The 19,793-nt window shown below is 39.5% G+C and overlaps 1 protein-coding gene across 5 annotated transcripts in view; it reads left to right on the forward strand.

The window, feature by feature from the left end:
• Positions 1-1,118: 1,118 nt before the first annotated feature.
• Positions 1,119-19,793, forward strand: part of LOC124555080 (acidic mammalian chitinase-like) — a 183,108-nt gene continuing 164,433 nt past the window's right edge. For 3 of the 5 annotated variants that reach the window (XR_006968516.1, XM_047128870.1, XM_047128872.1), the window contains exons 1-2: positions 1,119-1,251; positions 1,327-1,457. Coding sequence is in view for 3 of the 5 variants with exons in the window: in XM_047128870.1 (XP_046984826.1) it covers positions 1,184-1,251; positions 1,327-1,457 (199 nt within the window). In the remaining 2 variants the exon portion in view is untranslated. The remainder of the gene's footprint in view (positions 1,252-1,326; positions 1,458-19,793) is intronic. The other 2 variants (XM_047128871.1, XM_047128873.1) reach the window with 2 other exon arrangements.

Consider the following 19,793-nt stretch of genomic DNA (forward strand, 5'->3'; position numbering starts at 1 on the left):
AGTTCCATCACGATAAGGAAATCAACACTTCTGTACTTTGTCGTATCTGATTCTCCACTTCTTTCTTCATTTGGGACACTAGAATATGCGGAATCATCGCCCTGAGGACCATCACTCTCTGAACCATTGTCATCTTCTTCATCAAAAAGAGCTTCATCTTCAAGCCATTCAGAAACTGTTGGTTCAAGATTCTGATAACTTATTCTGGTTTCAGACGATGTTCCTTTTCCTGTAAGATACAGTATGGAATCCTAACTGTAAGTAAAGAATGAAAGTATCTTGCACAATTATGCTGTTTATAAAACTGAACTTATGCTCATAAGAAACAATGTTAGCGTAAACACATACAGTTATCTTTCAAAACAATACTCCAGCGCACCTCCCACAGTACCTCAAAATCTTCAATAATGACAATAACAGTGCGGAAGAGCTAAATGCCATAAAGTGTCACGCCGACCAAAGATCATTCGAAAGGTAGCTTCTTTAAGCTGGATTTACACTAGCAAGTCGCTTGCAAAAGTTATTGCTGCAAGTTATTGCTAGCCGCTTGCAGCTGTGTTTACACAGCAGCGCAAGAATTAAGCAAGATTCTTCCGCAAGTTCTTTGGCAAGAAACTTGCGTCAAAAATTTGCTGATACTGTTTACATATGCTTTCAGTACCACTACGAGGAAATAGAAATAAATCCTAAAAGCTGCAAGTTACTTGCAGATACTTCTTGCGTGGTGTTCACACTGGAAGTGGAAAACCTGCAGCAAGTCACTTCCGCAATAAATTGCTACGGTCGCAAGTCGACTTGGCGATATGTTTACACTCGTAAATTGCGGGGCAAGTTACTCCGCGCAAGTAAATTGCTGCAATAACTTGCTTGTGTAAACCGAGCATTAGGTGTCTGCAAGACACCTGTCATGCATTTGACCTGTAAGATTGCAGAACTAATAAAGAAAATAATTAATTTGAGTCAATTGTATTTTCAAGGCTCGCATAGTTTATTGATAAAATGAGAGGTTGGCGGGTTCAAAATAACGCTGTTAATGCTATGCATAAAAGGGTTAATTAGGAGAGAAAGTAGCATCTTGTGTAGATGGCAAACCACTAAGTTATCTTTGGTTGGGCGCTGTTTGTAAATGGACGTAGATCTAATGTTATTAATGTGATAGAAAAGTAACCTAAAGTGTAGCACGATGAATATACGTGTAAAACAACCAGTAATTATTGGAAACTGTTATAGAGGGCAACCTAATCGACTATGGTGCGTTAGTAAACATTAGCTGGGACGGTGATTTGTATTTACGTGGCATATCAATAGTTTTCATCATTTTTGCAGGGAGGTTTTTATTTTGAAGTGGTTCCTGGTAGCTGTCGCCTGCCTTATTGCCGCAGGTGCTGTAACAGTATACTTGGCACACTACTTCATGAAGACATGCTATACATCAACCAATGTCACTGGCGTAACGGGTATTTACAAATCCCCTGTTTTCCATGAGAAATCTGTCACACACACAAACTGTATTGTAACTGTCAAAATCATTGATTAAGATCTTATGCAAGTTAATATAGATACGAACATTAACTAAAAGCTGGAGTATTTTCCTCGTCTACCTTTATGGTGTGCTAAGCTCTGGGTGCTTTAAGAAAGGCTCCAAGTTTACTTTATTGGAGATATAAATGTTGCCTTTTCGACTCAGTCCCCAGGGAAAGGAATGTTAAAGTCGGTACACATTCCAACCAGAATTAAATCACAAAAATATCAGGGGTGATAAAAATTTTCTCTTTGAAGGCATTGTTGCGTATATGCAACGAATCACAGCCAAGATGTGGGTATATAAGCACTGACGTGTAAACAAGGGATTAGTGTGGCATTGGTGTCTATTAGACGTACGTGCAGAAAATGTGGAAATGTGAGCTACGGAGACTTTATTACCAAATGCTCCCAAACAGGAACATTGCGCTATTATTGTTTTATTGGTTGCTGAAGACAAAATATTGGAAATGAAGACTGTATATGGTGCAGCACATCTGTTGAAAACCATCATTGTGTAATGGTGCACCTTGGGGTGCAGCTGCTGGTGATCCACATCCCCATATTGCAAATGTCTTAATGCAGAAGTTACCCAACTCAAGTGGAAGACACTCAAGCACCTGCCCTATAGTCCTGATCTCCCCATGTGGTTATCTTGCCTTCGGTCCACCAAAGAAAGACCTTGTAGGGTTGACGAATCCTGTCGGATGAGGATGCGCAGACACTTTTTTATTGCCCTTATAATACATTTCATCAACTGTACACCACTTTCTGTGCAGTATTAATAAGCAACCAGTTTTGGTAATGAATACAATTAAAATATCATGTAGAAGGAAACAGAGCTGTATCATAATATGAATGACAATCACAGTGGTGTTTCAGAATTTCACTACAGCCAGCACTGCAGAGTGCTGAATAATACCACCAGACAAATTAACTCAATGCATAACCGAGAGTATAGGAATCTCTCGGGACAAAATTAAGACCATATGATCAATTGAGAAATATCATGGCAGAAAGCAGTAGCCCAACATATATGCCCTATGTGTGTGGGGATGAAACTGTTGGTGATCCACCAGAACTGCAATTCTGCCAATGGTTTGGCAATTAGATTAAAATTTTCTTGGTGCAGACAAATGTGCAGAATGCTTAAAAACTGGCATTTCAAGACAGTTATGTGTAATAGTGGTCCCTCCTTGGATTTTTCTTGGTTTGTGTATGGTATCATGTATGTACATAATATGCACTGAAGTAGTTTTTAGAGGTTGATCTAGTGTGATCACAGTGTTTCTGAAATTGTTTCATAGTTTTAGTCACTTGTAAAGAAAGGTACATTATATGGAATGCTTGTAGACCTTGGGCTTTCATTTTGTATTCACATTCATTGGCTTCACCAACTTACAACTTTACAGGTGACAACCTTCCTACTTACTGGAAAAACCCAAAATTAACTGCAGGCAGCTGTAAAAAAATAAAATAAATAAATAAAGCACCAACCCCAAAAGTGGACGGTTTCAAGGGAATAAGCTATTGATAAACATACAAAACATTCCCAGATTTCTGCTTGAAGTGTGATGCCAGTGTGACAAACGGGAACAGAATTACACCCTCGGTGGAAATAAATTTTTTAGGTGTTTGGCTTAAAAATTACTTCAAATAGCACACATATGTAAGAAAAATAAATTATATTACAGTCTACATTTATTGTCAGTTAAAACAAGCTTCCACTGTGGCTGAATTTCCTGCTTTGCCCAACTCCACACCATCCTTCAGTATGGAATTATTTATGGGATAATACACCAGTAAGCTCTGCTATTTTCTTTATCCAGAAAAAAACTGTAAGAGCAATGCAACATGCTTACAAATAGATTCTTGCAAGACCGTCTTTAAAAACTGTCAATTCACCCACTGCTTTGTAAGTACATGCAGCACTGGAACCTTGTAAGTATGTTAAAAAAATTTAAGAAATAATAAAATTTTTAACATCAATGAGCATGGCACAAGGTAAAGAGGAAAGTTCCATGTCCAATCAGCAAGGACATCAGCTTGGCATTACAGAAGTGTCCAGTTCACTCGTCTGCTTTGACCCACATGTCATCCAGACGGCGGACACCCCTCCATCCAGCATATACAATATAGTGACCATAACATCACTAAACAAAAATATAAATGATACAAGACAATGGGACAACTGTGGGAAGCTGGGGATTAATGCAGGGACAAGCTAAATATATGACAGCACAATCCCGAAACAAAAAGAATCCACAAAATCAAACACAAATAATTCTCAACATATGGCATAATGCTATAAACACAAAACCACAGGGATCATACAACATTTCACGTGGCTTATATTGCCGAAATGAAGCCCTTAAAAGAGAGAGAGAGAGAAGAAACAAGACATACCTGCAAGTATGGTACCACAAATTTCACTTTGTTTATAGCCAATGAAGCGATCATTACCTAGAACCCAAACACAAGTCAAATATCGCAAATTTCAAGTAACTTCCATAGCCCAAACAAAGCCAATAATTCAAAAACCCACACACACATCAAAAACTCACTTGAAAAATTAAAATAAAAACAAAAAACTATACACCAAAATAAATGAACCTTACATAATGCATTATAAATCAAATGAAACAAATAAAAAAAAATTACTTAACTGAAACCACACCTTAGATGAATACAACGAGATTGGCCAACCCCCTCCCCCCCTCCTCCTCACACCACACACACCAATCAATAAATATGAAATGAAATCCTTGAAACAACCCCAACCTTCCAAACCCTCCCCCCTTCAACCAAATCAGTGCCACTCCTAAACACAACACCAACAAAGAAATAGAAAGAACAAAAACTAAAAACACACACACACACACACACACACACACAAATTACACAGAAAAAGACTAACAGACCATACCAAAATGACCAAAATGTCACCCCCTTTCTCCCCACTTGGATGAGTGCCCCCCCCCCCAAAAAAAAGGTTTTGATGGCCCTCAAAAACCCCTATATTGCATTTGTACAATCCTAATGTCATAATTCTTAACCTCAATACTATGATTCAATACCAAATGATCAAACCACCTTTTCTCCCATAAGCCTATGAGATGAAACAGCTTCAGACATGACACTACTCCCCCCCCTGAGTATATTCTTCCATCAACCCCACAAGTACCCTCATAACTTGATTTTGAAAGACCTGAAAAACACAGTCTGAAAACACACCTCTAGACATACCCCCCCCCCCCCCCCCCCCCAAGCCAACGTGAGAACCAACCTTCTCATACTTCCTGCTCCCAAATTAAGACGTATTAATTGATCTCCACTAACCCCACACCCGCACCGCCGCAACTTCCCCCAATACTTCACATGCGCAGTACACACTTCCCTACAAAAAGAAAATGAAACCACCACACTTTGCACATTGTATCTTGTGCACAAAAATGTTAAGGTGATCAATAACAAAAATAATTTGTAATTAAAGCAATATTGATGATGAACCTAGCTCTCTCAAATCAGCTCCTTCATCAGGTTGATTGCCAAATATTGTCACAGCAGCACTGCCACAAATACAGATTGCTGGTCTGAGAAGCTGGGACTAGTCAGCTTCATAATCTCATTACACATGACACCTCATGTAGTCGGGAATCAAGCCTAACTCCTGCAAAAACCTTATGATCATCCTCATATTATCGCCCAACACAACTCAGAGTGAATAACTATTAAATTTTTGTGTCATATCAATTGCTAGCAAAAAAATAAAATAACACTTACATTTTGTCCATAAACACATAAACAACACATGACTAATCATACTTAACACAAGCACGAACTCATAAACCCCCAGAAGAATAAATCTTTTCCAACAACTACTTCACACGGAATGATTACACAAAATCAAATATATGGTGTGTGTGTGTGTGTGTGTGTGTGTTTGAGAGAGAGAGAGAGAGAGAGCAGTGTGTCTGTCTTTGTGATGTATGGTAATAGATTGAGCTTTAGCTTGGCTTGATATCTACACTTGCTCCACTTTTAATGCAGTTTTAGTTCCCTTCCCAATCAGTGTTGTGACTGGTTTGATGTAGCATGCCATGATTTCCTTTTGTGTGCCAGTTTGCTCAGAGTAGCAATTACACCCAACATTCTCAGTTATTTGTTGGATATATTCCAATATTTATTCTCTGCTACAATTTTTGTCCTCTGTGGCTTCCTCTTAGTACCATAGAAGGTATTCCCTGATGTCTCAACATACGCCATTCTTCTAGAAAATGCTTGCCATATATTTATGGCTTGTCAGTTCTGTGGAGGACTTCCATATTAATTATCATTCCACTTAATTTTGAGCATCCTTCTGTTACTTCATTAATTCTCTTCTTTTCTGATTTCCATACAGTCCATGACTCACTTCCATGTTTCCACCAATTGTGTGATATTTTCCTTTGTTTTTTGTCCCAAGTTTATTGCTATCTCATTTCTGCCACTCCTTATTTCTTTTGTCTTTGTTTGGCTTACTCTAAATTCATAGTCTGTTCTTAGTAGATTGTTCATTCCATTCAACAGGTCCTGTAATTTTTCCTCATTTTCAGTGAGGATAGCAATGTCATCAGCAAATCTTGACATTGATATATTTTCACAATGAATTTTAATCCCACTTCTGAATCATTGTTTTGTTCTCTTCATTGTTTCTTTAATATGTAGGTTGAACAGTAGTAGAGGAAGACTGCGTCACTGCCTTACACAGTCTTTAATTCAAGCGTGTCTCTTGTGGTCTTCCACAAAGTGTCTACTGGCCATGAAATTAATGGAAAAATAATGAAAATGAACAGGTGGTCACAAAAATAATGAAAAACTAATCAAATTGAGTGAGTGTCATGAATTTTGTTTTGTGTATCAGTCAGGTGTGGTTTTAGAAGGCAGTGGCAAGTTAGCACTACCCCCAAAAATGTTGTATCCAGCAGTCTACATCTACATACAGGGTGTTTCAAAAATGACTGGTATATTTGAAACGGCAATAAAAACTAAACGAGCAGCGATAGAAATACACCGTTTGTTGCAATATGCTTGGGACAACAGTACATTTTCAGGCAGACAAACTTTCGAAATTACAGTAGTTACAATTTTCAACAACAGATGGCGCTGCGGTCTGGGAAACTCTATAGTACGATATTTTCCACATATCCACCATGCGTAGCAATAATATGGCGTAGTCTCTGAATGAAATTACCCAAAACCTTTGACAACGTGTCTGGCGGAATGGCTTCACATGCAGATGAGATGTACTGCTTCAGCTGTTCTATTGTTTCTGGATTCTGGCGGTACACCTGGTCTTTCAAGTGTCCCCACAGAAAGAAGTCACAGGGGTTCATGTCTGGCGAATAGGGAGGCCAATCCACGCCGCCTCCTGTATGTTTCGGATAGCCCAAAGCAATCACACGATCATCGAAATATTCATTCAGGAAATTAAAGACGTCGGCCGTGCGATGTGGCCGGGCACCATCTTGCATAAACCACGAGGTGTTCGCAGTGTCGTCTAAGGCAGTTTGTACCACCACAAATTCACGAAGAATGTCCAGATAGGGTGATGGAGTAATCGTTTCGGATCTGAAAAATGGGCCAATGATTCCTTTGGAAGAAATGGCGGCCCAGACCAGTACTTTTTGAGGATGCAGGGACGATGGGACTGCAACATGGGGCTTTTCGGTTCCCCATATGCGCCAGTTCTGTTTATTGACGAAGCCGTCCAGGTAAAAATAAGCTTCGTCAGTAAACCAAATGCTGCCCACATGCATATCGCCGTCATCAATCCTGTGCACTATATCGTTAGCGAATGTCTCTCATGCAGCAATGGTAGCGGCGCTGAGGGGTTGCCGCGTTTGAATTTTGTATGGATAGAGGTGTAAACTCTGGCGCATGAGACGATACGTGGACGTTGGCGTCATTTGGACCGCAGCTGGAACACGGCGAACGGAAACCCGAGGCCGCTGTTGGATCACCTGCTGCACTAGCTGCGCGTTGCCCTCTGTGGTTGCCGTACGCGGTCGCCCTACCTTTCCAGCAAGTTCATCCGTCACGTTCCCAGTCCGTTGAAATTTTTCAAACAGATCCTTTATTGTATCGCTTTTCGCTCCTTTGGTTACATTAAACCTCCGTTGAAAACTTCGTCTTGTTGCAACAACACTGTGTTCTAGGCGGTGGAATTCCAACACCAGAAAAATCCTCTGTTCTAAGGAATAAACCATGTTGTCTACAGCACACTTGCACGTTGTGAACAGCACACGCTTACAGCAGAAAGACGACGTACAGAATGGTGCACCCACAGACTGCGTTGTCTTCTATATCTTTCACATCACTTGCAGCGCCATCTGTTGGTGAAAATTGTAACTACTGTAATTTCGAAAGTTTGTCCGCCTGAAAATGTACTGTTGTCCCAAGCATATTGCAACAAACGGTATATTTCTATCGCTGCTCGTTTAGTTTTTATTGCCGTTTCAAATATACCAGTCATTTTTGAAACACCCTGTACATACTCTACATACCACCATAAAGTGTGTGGCAGAGGGTATGTTTTACCACGGCCAGTCATTTTCCTTCCAGTTCCATTCGCAAACAGAACAAGGGAAAAATGACTGTCCGTATGTCTCCGTATGATCCCTTATTTCTCTTACTTATGTTGATGGTCCTTACACAGAATGTACATTGTTGACAGTAGGATCACTGTGCAGTCAGCTTCGAATGCCAGTTCTCCAAATTTTCCCAATAATGTTCCTCAAATAGAATGTCACTATCCTTCCAACGATTCCCTTTTGAGTTCCCGAAGTATCTCTGTAATACTTGATGTTGATTGAAGCTACCGGTAACAAATCTAACAGCCCATCTCCGAATTGCTTCAATGTCTTCTTTTAAATCGACCTGATGGGGATTCCAAAACAGTAAAGTAATACTTAAGAATGGGTCACACTCGTGTTCTACATGTGGCCTCCTTTACAGATGAACCACATTTTCCTAAAACTCTCCTGATAAATCAAAGTGACCATTCGCCTTTCTCACGACAATCCTTCATACCATCTCATATTGCTTTATGCAGTGCTGTGCCTAGATATTTATCGACCTGACTGTGTCGGGAAGCATACTGGAAATGTGGTATACAAACAGTACAGGATTGTTTTTCCTACTCAATTGCATTAACATACATTTTTCTAGATTTAGAGCTAGCTGCCATTCATCACACCAACTAGAAAATTTGTCTGAGTCACCTTGTATCCTCCTACAGTCAGTCAATGACGACAGCTTCTCATACACCAAACCATCACCAGCAAACAGCTGCAGAGTGCTGCCTACTCTGTACATCAGATCATTTATGTACATAGAGCATAACCGCAGTCCTACCACACTTTCCTGGAATGCTTGTTATGTTTAGCTTTGTCTCTGATGGACAGTCACCATCAAGGACAACATACTGGGTCCTATTAGTTAAGAAGTCCTTGAGCTATGCACATATCTGGGAACCTATTCTATACACTCATATGTTTGTTAACAGTCTGCAGTGAGGCATTGTGTCAAACACTTTTTGATATCAAGGAATATGGAATCTGCCTCTTGCCCTCCACCTGTAGTTCACAGAATATCGTGCAGAAAGGGGAAGCTGAGATTTCTACAAACAGGGATTTCTAAAAACGTGCCGATTTGTGAACAAAAGCTTATCCATATCAAAGAAATTTATTGTATTTGAACTGAGAATATGTTCATGAATTCTGCAGCTAACCGAGATAAGGATATTGGTGTGTAATTTTGCAGGTCTGTCCCTTCACCCTTCTTATGCACAGGAGTCACCTGCATTTTTTCCAGTTGCTTGGGGTTTCACGATAAATGCAAGCTAAGTAAGAGAACAGTTCCGTAGAGGACAAACCAAATTGGAAATCTATCTGGACCTGTTGACTTATTTGTTTTCAACTCTTTCAGTTGCATCTCTACATGAGGGATGCCTATTACTATGTCCTCCATACTGGAATCTTTGTGATGTTCAAACAATGATATGTTTGTATGATCCTCCTGTGTGAATGATTTCTTAAACATGAAATTAAGAAGCTTCAGCTTTTGCTATCTTGTATAGCTGCACCAGATTGGCCAACAAATGACCGGATAGAAACCTTCCACTCACTAAGAAATTTTACATAGGCTCAGAATTTTGTTGGGTTCTCAGCTAGATCCATTGCTAATGTATGATGGTTATAGTTGTCTGCTTTGTGCATTGATCTTCTTACAGATCAACAACTCTGATCTAACATTTGCCTGTTGTCATTTGCCCTTTTTTTTTTTAACTGAGAGTACAACAGTCTGTGCTTCCTCAGCATTTTCCACATTTCATTATTAAACCACTGTGGGTCTCTTGTGTCTTTAATCCACTTACTTGGCACATGCTTCTGTGAGTGTGATTTACAATCTGTTTAAACTTTGCCCATAATTCCTCTACTTATGTCATACTGGAACTAAAAGATGTCCATTCATTGTCTAAGAGGGATGTTAGCAACTGCTTCTCTGCTCTTTTGTAGCAAAAATACCCTCCTAGTCTTCCTGATTTATGTGTTATTTTTAGTAAACATTGTCTCGCTGATATCAGGATCACTAATCCTTGTCTCTATACTGACACCATCAATAACGTCAGGCCTGTTTTCAGCTATAAGGTCTAAAATATTTCCATTGCATGTAGGCTGTCTATCTACCTGCTCAAGACAGTTTTTGGAAAAGTGTTCAAAAGTACTTTGCAAGAGTGCCTGTTTGTATCCCCTCCAGTGAATTCGTAGAAGCTCCAGTGTAAACTCGATAGGTGAAAGTCACCTTCAACTTATATTACATGATCTGGGTATTACGGCACTACTGAGCATAGACTTTCCTTTAATGACTCTAAAACTGTTATGCCAGAATCACGTGGCCAGTAAAAATATCCACCAACTAATTCACCTAGACGTGTTGTACACATCCAGATAACTCCACAGTCCATTTAATATATAAAGATTCACCAGAGCTCGTAAAAAATATTTGTCATCTCTAGGGGACTTGTATATCCATCAGGTAGTACAGCTACTGTGGTTTGAAATTAGGAACTGCAGCTTTGTTAACATAGAGGTATATGAGTTGTATACGCATAATTTAAATGACATGTAAACTGTTGCTCCACCCAAGACAGTGCTGCCGTCTGTGTTGCTGGATGAGTATAAATTAGAACAGCTGTTTCTCTAATTCTGTTCACTCCCTCTTTTATTTAAATCTCTTTAATCCATGTCTCCTTTGGAAAGACATTTCTTTAAAGATTTTTAATAATTAATATAAAACACTATTGTAATTTCAATCACATTTTAGAGACAGTAAGGGCGATCAGAGTAAAATTGATTTCACACTAGCCAGACCATTATTTGGCTGTAAGGGCATGATGATACCACCTTAGTAGTACACTGCAACTGGCATATTACCTCCCAGCATCCCCTGGATGTGTTATATCGAGGTAAACAATGTACAGAAGGCTTCAGTAGAGTGGCCTTTATTGTTGGAGATCTGCTGTCTGTTTACCTCTGGCGTGTCTTCACAGAAGGGAACATCTAAAGTGGAGTCATCAACATGCCGCCTGGATATTCAAATGGTGGGCCAATGCTTTTGTTCACAGATGAGTGCCAGTTTGATCTGGAGAGTGAGTCTCAACAGATTTGCTTTTGGAGGGCATGTGGAACATGATTTTTGGACCAAAAAATTGTGGAAAGAGTCCAATATCGAGCAGATCCCTAATGGTGTGGGCAGGGATTGCGTTGACCACTCAAACACCTCTTCGTGAAATTGTATGGATGAATCAACAAGATTTAACTGCTGCCAGGTACTGTGAGGAGATTTTGGGATTTCATGCATGGTTGAGGTGAGGTGCTGTGGACCCAGACTTCATATTGCTGGACGATAATGCTCGATCTCATAGAGCGTGGGTGGTTGATGCTTTTTTGGAAATGGAAGATGTGGCCTGCTCGCTTTCCTGATTTGAATCCCATAGAGCATGTTTGGGATGCCCTAGGGAGATGGGTTGCATCATGTCAGGATTCACCAACCACTCTCCAAGACTTGTGAGCAGCTCTGCAGGAAGAATGGGCGTTGTTGCCTCAACATGAGATTGATGACATCATTCACAGTATTGTGCCAAAGTAGTCACACGCCACACTGAGCACATTAACCAGTTGTCAGAACGTGTGTGGAAATCTGTTAAGGCGGGAAGAAATGAAGAACATTTGTGTATACCATTATGCATGTTGCCATTGATTACGTTCTTTACATTGTTTCTACTTTGCTATCACCTGATTTTACTGTTTTGTGGTAAAATAAATTCAAAATTGCCATTTGGTGCTTTAATTTTGGACACCAGTGTATAATTGCTTATGGATTTGACCTGTCATTTCCAGAGTCTGCTATCTAACAATGTCAGAGAAGCTGAATTCTCTCATGTATCATATGATGAGAAGTAGTAGAAATGAGAACAGCAAGAATCTTAATATCAGGATCAATGTTCATGATGTAGATAAAGTTAAGGAATTCTGCTACCTAGGCAGTAAAATAATGAGCAACGGACAGAGCAAGGAGGACATCAAAAGCAGACTAACAATGCCAAAAAGGGCATTTCTGGCCGAGAGAAGTCTACTGATATCAAATATCAGCCTTAATTTGAGGAAGAAATTTCTGGGAATGTACGTCTGGAGTACAGCATTGTATGGTAGTGAAACATGGACTGTGGGAAAGTTGGAACAGAAGAAAATTGAGGCATTTGAGATGTGGTACTACAGACGAATGTTGAAAATTAGGTGGACTGTTAAGGTAAGGAATGAGGAGGTTCTGTGCAGAATCGAAGAGGAAAGGAATATGTGGAAAACACTGATAAGGAGAAGGGACAGGATGATAGGACATCTGTTAAGACATGAGGGAATGACTTCCATGGTACTAGAGGGAGCTGTAGAGGGCAAACACTGTGGAGGAAGACAGAGACTTAAATACATCCAGAAAATAATAGAGGACGTAGGTTGCAAGTAATACTTTGAGAGGAAGAGGTTAGCACAGGAGAGGAATTCGTGGCAGGCCACATCAAACCAGTCAGAAGACTGATGACAAAAAAAAGAAAAAATAATGAGAGTTTAGACAAAGTTGTTGAAATAGGAAAAATGAACTTGGTGGTTCATTTCTGAGATTAAGAGAATCAGATTGATACAAGATATTTAACATCTATGCTTTTGAATTCTACCAGAGCTTCTGTTTTACAGTCAAGCTTCCTGGAGCGTCTGAATGGTTCGAATTTATCACCTGAGCATATAACTCAAATTTCAATAAATGGGCCAAATGTGAACTTAAAGACATTGCACGATTTGCAAGCATTTTTAAATGATGAAGGAGATAATCAACCACAAATGTTTTATTATTACACTTGTTCATTTCATGTAGTGAATGTGCAGCTTTGAAAACTGCCCCAATAAAAATGCTTATGATGTTCATGATTTTCTTAGGGCAAGTTGATACTTTCAATTTTTCTTCAAGAAGGGCAACCTCATATTTCACCAGGATTTCCAAGCTTCCTCTCAAATTTTGTTGTGTTGGATATATTGGGAGAAATGGGAACAGAACTTCAGATTATTCCATTTTTGAAGAAGTATGTTGCTGTAGTACGTAAAAGACCACCAGAAACTAGAAATTTTGAAAAAAATAAATGTCATTTAGAAGACAAATTTCTTTGTTCAAAACTTGAGGAGTTTGTAACTATCAGCCAGATGACTCTCTTCCCTTTTTTGTACAAAGATTTAGAAATGTCAGGAAGTGTTGATCTGGGCATAGCAAGGTACTTTTCATTAAAAAGATAATCATTTTCAACATATTTATTTGCCACAGTGGCCAAATTTAACATGAACAGTTAAGCTTAAGGGAACACCATAGTTAGTAAGTAAAACTTTAAATTACTGTCCTTTGAATTTTTCGGTCAGTTCCGTTTTTTAATTTACAGTCTAAGACAACAATGCACCATGAAGGAATTATGTGAATGGAGTGAAAAGTTATAGATGTGATGTACATATACAGACAGACAAATGATTACAATTTCAGAAAAAAACGATAGTTTATTCAATAGAAAGAGCTTCACAAAGTGAGCAAGTCAATAAAGCATTTGACCAGGTCTGTACCTTCAGCTCGGCATTGATTGATAGAGTTGTTGGTTGTCATCCTGAGGTATATTGTGCCAGATTTTATCAAATTGGTGCATTAGATCATCAAAATCCTGAGCTGGTTGGAGGGCTATGCCCATAATGCTCCAAATGTTCTCAATTTGGAGAGATCCAGTGACCTTGCCGACCAAGGTAGGATGTGGCAAGCTAGCCATTGGGGCTCAGTTCAAAGCCGAACTCATCACTGAAGGCAGCTCTACTCCAGTCAATAAGATTCCAGGTAGAAGTGGTGTCTGGAGATGCCCCACACAGTGGTGGAATACCAAACTGACTGTTGCTCATCATATGGCCTGACAGCCAGGAGTGATGGTCTGGTGTGCCATTTCTTTTCATAGCAGAAACACTTTGGTTGTCATTTGTAGCACCCTTACAGCAACACTGATGATATTCTATGCCCCATTTTGTTGCCTTTCATGCCAAGCCATTCTGGGCTTACATTTCAGCAAGATAATGCCCACCCACACACGACGAGAGTTTCTGCTGCTTGTCTTTGTGCTTACCAAACCATACCTTAGCCAGTAAGGTCACTGGATCTGTCCCTAATTGATGATGTTTGGAGCATTACGGACAGGCCCCTCCAACCAGCTCAGGTTTTTGATTATATAACCTGCCAATTGGACAGAATTTGGCATCTAACAACTCTTATCAATCAGTGCCGAGCTGTAACAGCTTGCATAAGGGCCAAAGGTGGACCAACACATTATTGACTTATTCAGTCTGTGTTGGGTAAAACATCCATTTTTTCCAAAATTGTAATCATTTGTTTGTCTGTACATGCACATCACATCTGCCAGTTTGTGTCCCATTCAGATAATTCCTTGATGCTGCATCATTTTCTTCTTCTTTTTCTTTTTTCTTGGAGTGTATAACAATCAAAACCTAAGAAATTAGCAAACATTGGAAAATTGCCCACAGAGGTGCTCAGTGGATTTAATTATTGTGGCTACTTGAAGATCAATATTACAGTAACCACAGTATGAATAACACTTAAAGTGCAAAAAACTTTCAAGACAGCAAACTTACACATTGCCTCTAAAATTGGAAAGGAAGCATTGGCAAAGCAACAAGCATAAGCAGTTATTATTTACAAGGGAAACCAAGGACTAATTCAAAGTGAAAGAATGGGGCTGAAATTCTTGGATTAACCAGTGATCAATAACCAGCTTGAGATCAGTCCACAACCCCAACAGTCGCTCAGTTCAGTACAGACTGTAAAACAAACACATAAAATATACATTAAATTAACATTACAAATAAATAGTAAATGGTGCATGGGCATCCAAGAATGACAGAGAAAATCTGGGCAGACAATTGAGCCCATTTAACCCACTAGTGCTTAAGGTTAACAGAATAAAATTTACATGACAAAATAAGTTACAACATGCATATGGGCCTTTTAATCCTGACTGAGGAATCCAAAGTAAATAACTCAGCCTATTTGAGCTGCAAGTACTTTAAGTTAGCTTACTCATTCTCCTAGCCCCCTAAACAGCAGTCGGATTTTGGCCTCATCAAGTAACTTCCTCCACAGAATTCTGCCCTTGGCATTTTCTTCCCTTGCTCCAAGTATGTGAAGATACTTAGCCACCTGGTCCTTCCATCTTATTTTTTGTCTGCCTAAAGGTCTTTGCCCTTCTGGTTTCTTCTCTGACATTTCTGTCAACCTTATTCCTTCCTCTTTTCTACAGGGTGATTCACGAAGATTTGCAAATATTTTAATATGTTACTCTACAAGTAAAACTAAAGAAAAAAGTTCATATAAACATAGGTCTGCAAATTTTTAGTTACAGAGTTACAGCTAATTAAAAATTTTGCCGGATTTTTAGCAACTTCGCTAATAGAAGTCATCGCAAAACTGTACGAGGTTAAAGTAAAGCATGATCTCCATTTATTTTGTTGTCATTCATCTAGTGAATCTAATAAAACATGTCTCAGATGTTTATCTGCAGTAGTTTTCCAGAACATCCACAGAAGCAAAGATCATTATACAAGTAAATTTGTTTATTTTCCATTAAGAATGTAGGAACACTTATGTCATTGTTAGCAACCGTTAGAGAGTTGTTTCAGTCATTTCCTAAACTTGAAATGAGTTAGTTTTCTGTATTGTTCAGTGAAATAACATAACAACAACTGTGTGTTTAAGTGAAACCACACAGTAATTTTTGTAGTCTGTACATTATTTATGATATAGGGATGCCTTTCAAATTTACAACCAAGGAACACACCGATATGGTGTTTATTTATGGCAAATGTGATGGTAATGCTTTGGCTGCAGTTAACAAATATCACGTACGTTATTCAACTTGGAGGATTCTGAATGCACAAATTATTAGTGGAGTGTTTTGAATGTTACGGGAGACAGGTTCTCTACCTAGCATTCATAATCAGTATGAGCGCTCGATACATGAAGACGATGATGGGGATATTATGGATGCTGTCCAACGTAGCCCGGGTACCAGTACACAAAGTATCTCTCAATAATTAGGCATTCACAATCTGAGGTATGGCGTACACTGAAATACAATAATCTGTATCCTTATCATAAACAAAAAGTGCATCATTTACATCCGGGAGATCCTGCCCTTCACTTGGAGTTGTGCAACTGATTAAATACTAATCGGCAGTTACACAAATACATTTTATTTATTGATGAGGCACAGTTTACTCAAGATGGTATAAACAGTTTACATAACGAACACATATGGTATGAAGCAAACCCACATGCAACAATGCAACGCAATTTTCAGCAATGATTTAGCATAAATGTGTGGTGTGGTGTAATCAGCACACACTTCATTGGACCATTCATTTTCCCAGGATGTCTACCTGGCGATACATGCGTACAATTCCTTCAAGAAGAAATGCCCTGCTTGCTCTAAGATATTCCACTTGCTACGTGATTGCAAATGCATTTTCAACATGACGACGTGCTTCTACATTTCACCAATGCTGTTATTACACATTTAAATGAACATTTTCCCCAGAAATCGATTGGTCATGGTACTATACGTCTGTGGCCGCCCAGATCGCCCGATTTAACACTAATGGATTTTTGTGTATGGGGATGGATGAAAGACACACACATATCAAAAAAATTGGTATCACCCTAGTTCCCAGAACTCCTGAAGATAAACGTTGACTGTGGACATTCTATCACAGACAGAGTCCCTTTGACTGTTCAGAGATGTCACTAAACCTGCCCAAAGATATAAACAACCATGCATGAGCAGTGCCTATTAGATGGAGGGGGTCCGACAGCCAATCAGTTCCAGTCATTCCACCAGGAAGGCGGTACACGGCTTGTGTTGTCTGTACTTCAACTATACGTAGACGGTCAGTACCACGGTTTGATCACGTCCGCATTGTAACTTTGTGCCAGGAAGGGCTATCAACAAGGGAAGTGTCCAGTCGTCTCGGAGTAAACAAAGCGATGTTGTTCAGACATGGAGGAGATACAGAGAGACAGGAACTGTCGATGACATGCCTTGCTCAGGCTGCCCAAGGGCTACTATTCCAGTGGAAGACCCCTACCTATGGATTATGACTCGGAGGAACCCTGTCAGCAACACCACCATATTGAATAATGTTTTTCGTGCAGCCACAGGACGTCGTGTTATGACTCAAATTGTGTGCAATAGGCTGCATGATGCGCAACTTCACTCCCGATGCCCATGGCGAGGTCCATCTTTGCAACCAAGACACCATGCAGCGTGGTACAGATGGGCCCAACAACATGCTGAATGGACTGCTCAGGATTGGCATCACGTTCTCTTCACCGATGAGTGCCGCATATGCCTTCAACCAGACTATCATCAGAGACATGTCTGGGGGCATCCCGGTTGGGCTGAATGCCTAAGACACACTGTCCAGCGAGTGTAGCAAGGTGAAGGTTCCTAGCTGTTTTGGGGTGGCATTATGTGGGGCTGACGTATGCTGCTGGTGGTCATGGAAGGTGCTGTAACAGCTGTACGATACGTGAATGCGAGCCTCTGACCATTAGTGCAACCATATTGGCAGCATACTGGCGAGGCATTTGTCTTCATGGATGACTATTCGCGCCCCCATCATGCACATCTTGTGAATGACTTCCTTCAGGATAATGACATCGCTCAACTAGTGTGGGCAGCATGTTCTGCAGACATGAACCCTATCAAACATACCTGAGATAGATTGAAACGGCTGTTGATGGACGACATGACCTACCAACCACTCTGAGGAATCTACGCCAAATCACCGTTGAAGAGTGGGATAATCTGGACCAACAGTGCCTTGATGAACTTGTGGATAGTATGTCCTGATGAATACAGGCATGCATTAATGTAAGAAGACATGCTACTGGGTATTAGAGGTACCGGTGTGTACAGCAATCTGGACAACCATCTCTGAAGATCTCGCTGTATGGTGGTACAACATGCAATGTGTGGTTTTCACAAGCAATAGAAAGGGTGAAAATGTTGTTTATGTTGATCTCTATTCCAATTTTCTGTACAGGTTGCAGAACTCGGAACTGAGATGATGCAAAACTTTTTTTGATGTGTGTAGTTTATGAGTGCAAAGTCAATACATGTGAGGCATTACTTGCTCGTATTATGGATGCAATAGACAAAATTAAGAACAACCCTGTGAAAGTGAAATGAGCAACAAAATATCTTCATACACGTGCAGCTAAATGCATTGAACTTGGTGGAGACATTTTGGAACATTTATTGTGAATGTATTGTGAAATTGTATGTACACTGTACAGCTTCCTTAAAATTGAGTTTTGTTTTTTCTGGTTTGACATGAATTCACGTGTGCTATGGTATTAATGAAAGCAGATTATCTGACATATTCATACAGTTTCAGTTAACAATATTACCATCATTTTTCCAAAATTAAATTCTCGACAGCTTCGGTTGAAAACATTGTGCAATTGTCTGGAATTTAAAAAACAAATTGGTCCAAGTAGTTAATAAATTAAAAATCACACAAAATTACTTTTTTGCTTCTCTGGATGTTCTGGAAAACTACTGCAGGTACACGTCTGGGACATGTGTTATTAGATTCACCAGACCAATAACAACAAAGTAAATAGAAATTGTGCTTTACTTTAACCTCGTACAGTTTTGCCTCATGTTAGCAAAGTTAACAAATTTCAGGCAAAATCTTTTATTACCTGTAATTCTGTAACTAAACATTTGAGGACCTATGTTTATGTGAACTTTTTTCTTTAGTTTTACTTTTAGAATAACATATTAAAATATTTGCGTATCTTCGTGAATCACCCTGTATAGACATGCACAGCCCATCTCAGCCTCCTCATCGTGGCTTTCACAGCAATATATATTTCATCATATACCTCCCTGAGCTCACTGTTTTTCTTATTCTTCGCCATTCTCCTCTCTCACAAATTTGTCCAAATATCTTCTGCAGGATTTTATTTTTAAAAACTTTTATCTTTATGTGTATATACTCATATACTCTCCATTTTTCTGCCGCATTGGGTAATACTGGTCTGATTATAGTTTACATATTATTAGCTTGGTTCCTCGTGATGGAATTTTGATGACAGTAGTTTGTTGAGTGAATGTGATCCTCTGAATGCTCCTTTTATCCTCACATCTCCTTCTTGTTTCACATCTTTTCTGTTATTTACTACAATCTGCAAATATATAAACTTGTTTGCTTCAATGTGGCTGCTTCTTCAAAAATGTGGTCATCAATCTGTATGATTTCATACCTTTCTGCCTTGCAATTTCCTTCTACCCTCATGAAATTTGTTTTCTCATCATTTACCTCTAATCCAACTTCCCTTGCTTTTTTAAAATAGCATTGAGGGAGGTGGCACAGTGGTTAGTGCACTGGACTCATATTCAGGAGGACAATGATTCAAACCTGCATCTGGCTATCCTGATTTAGGTTTCCATGATTTCTCTAAATCGCTTCAGGCAAATGCCAGAATGGTTCCTTTGAAGGGCCACAATTGATTTCCTTCCCCATAATCTGAGCTTGTGGTCCATCTCTAATGATTTCATTGTCAACGGGTTGTTAAAC

Source organism: Schistocerca americana, chromosome X (assembly GCF_021461395.2).
Source record: "Schistocerca americana isolate TAMUIC-IGC-003095 chromosome X, iqSchAmer2.1, whole genome shotgun sequence".
In the NCBI taxonomy this organism is placed as follows: Eukaryota; Metazoa; Arthropoda; class Insecta; order Orthoptera; family Acrididae; genus Schistocerca; species Schistocerca americana.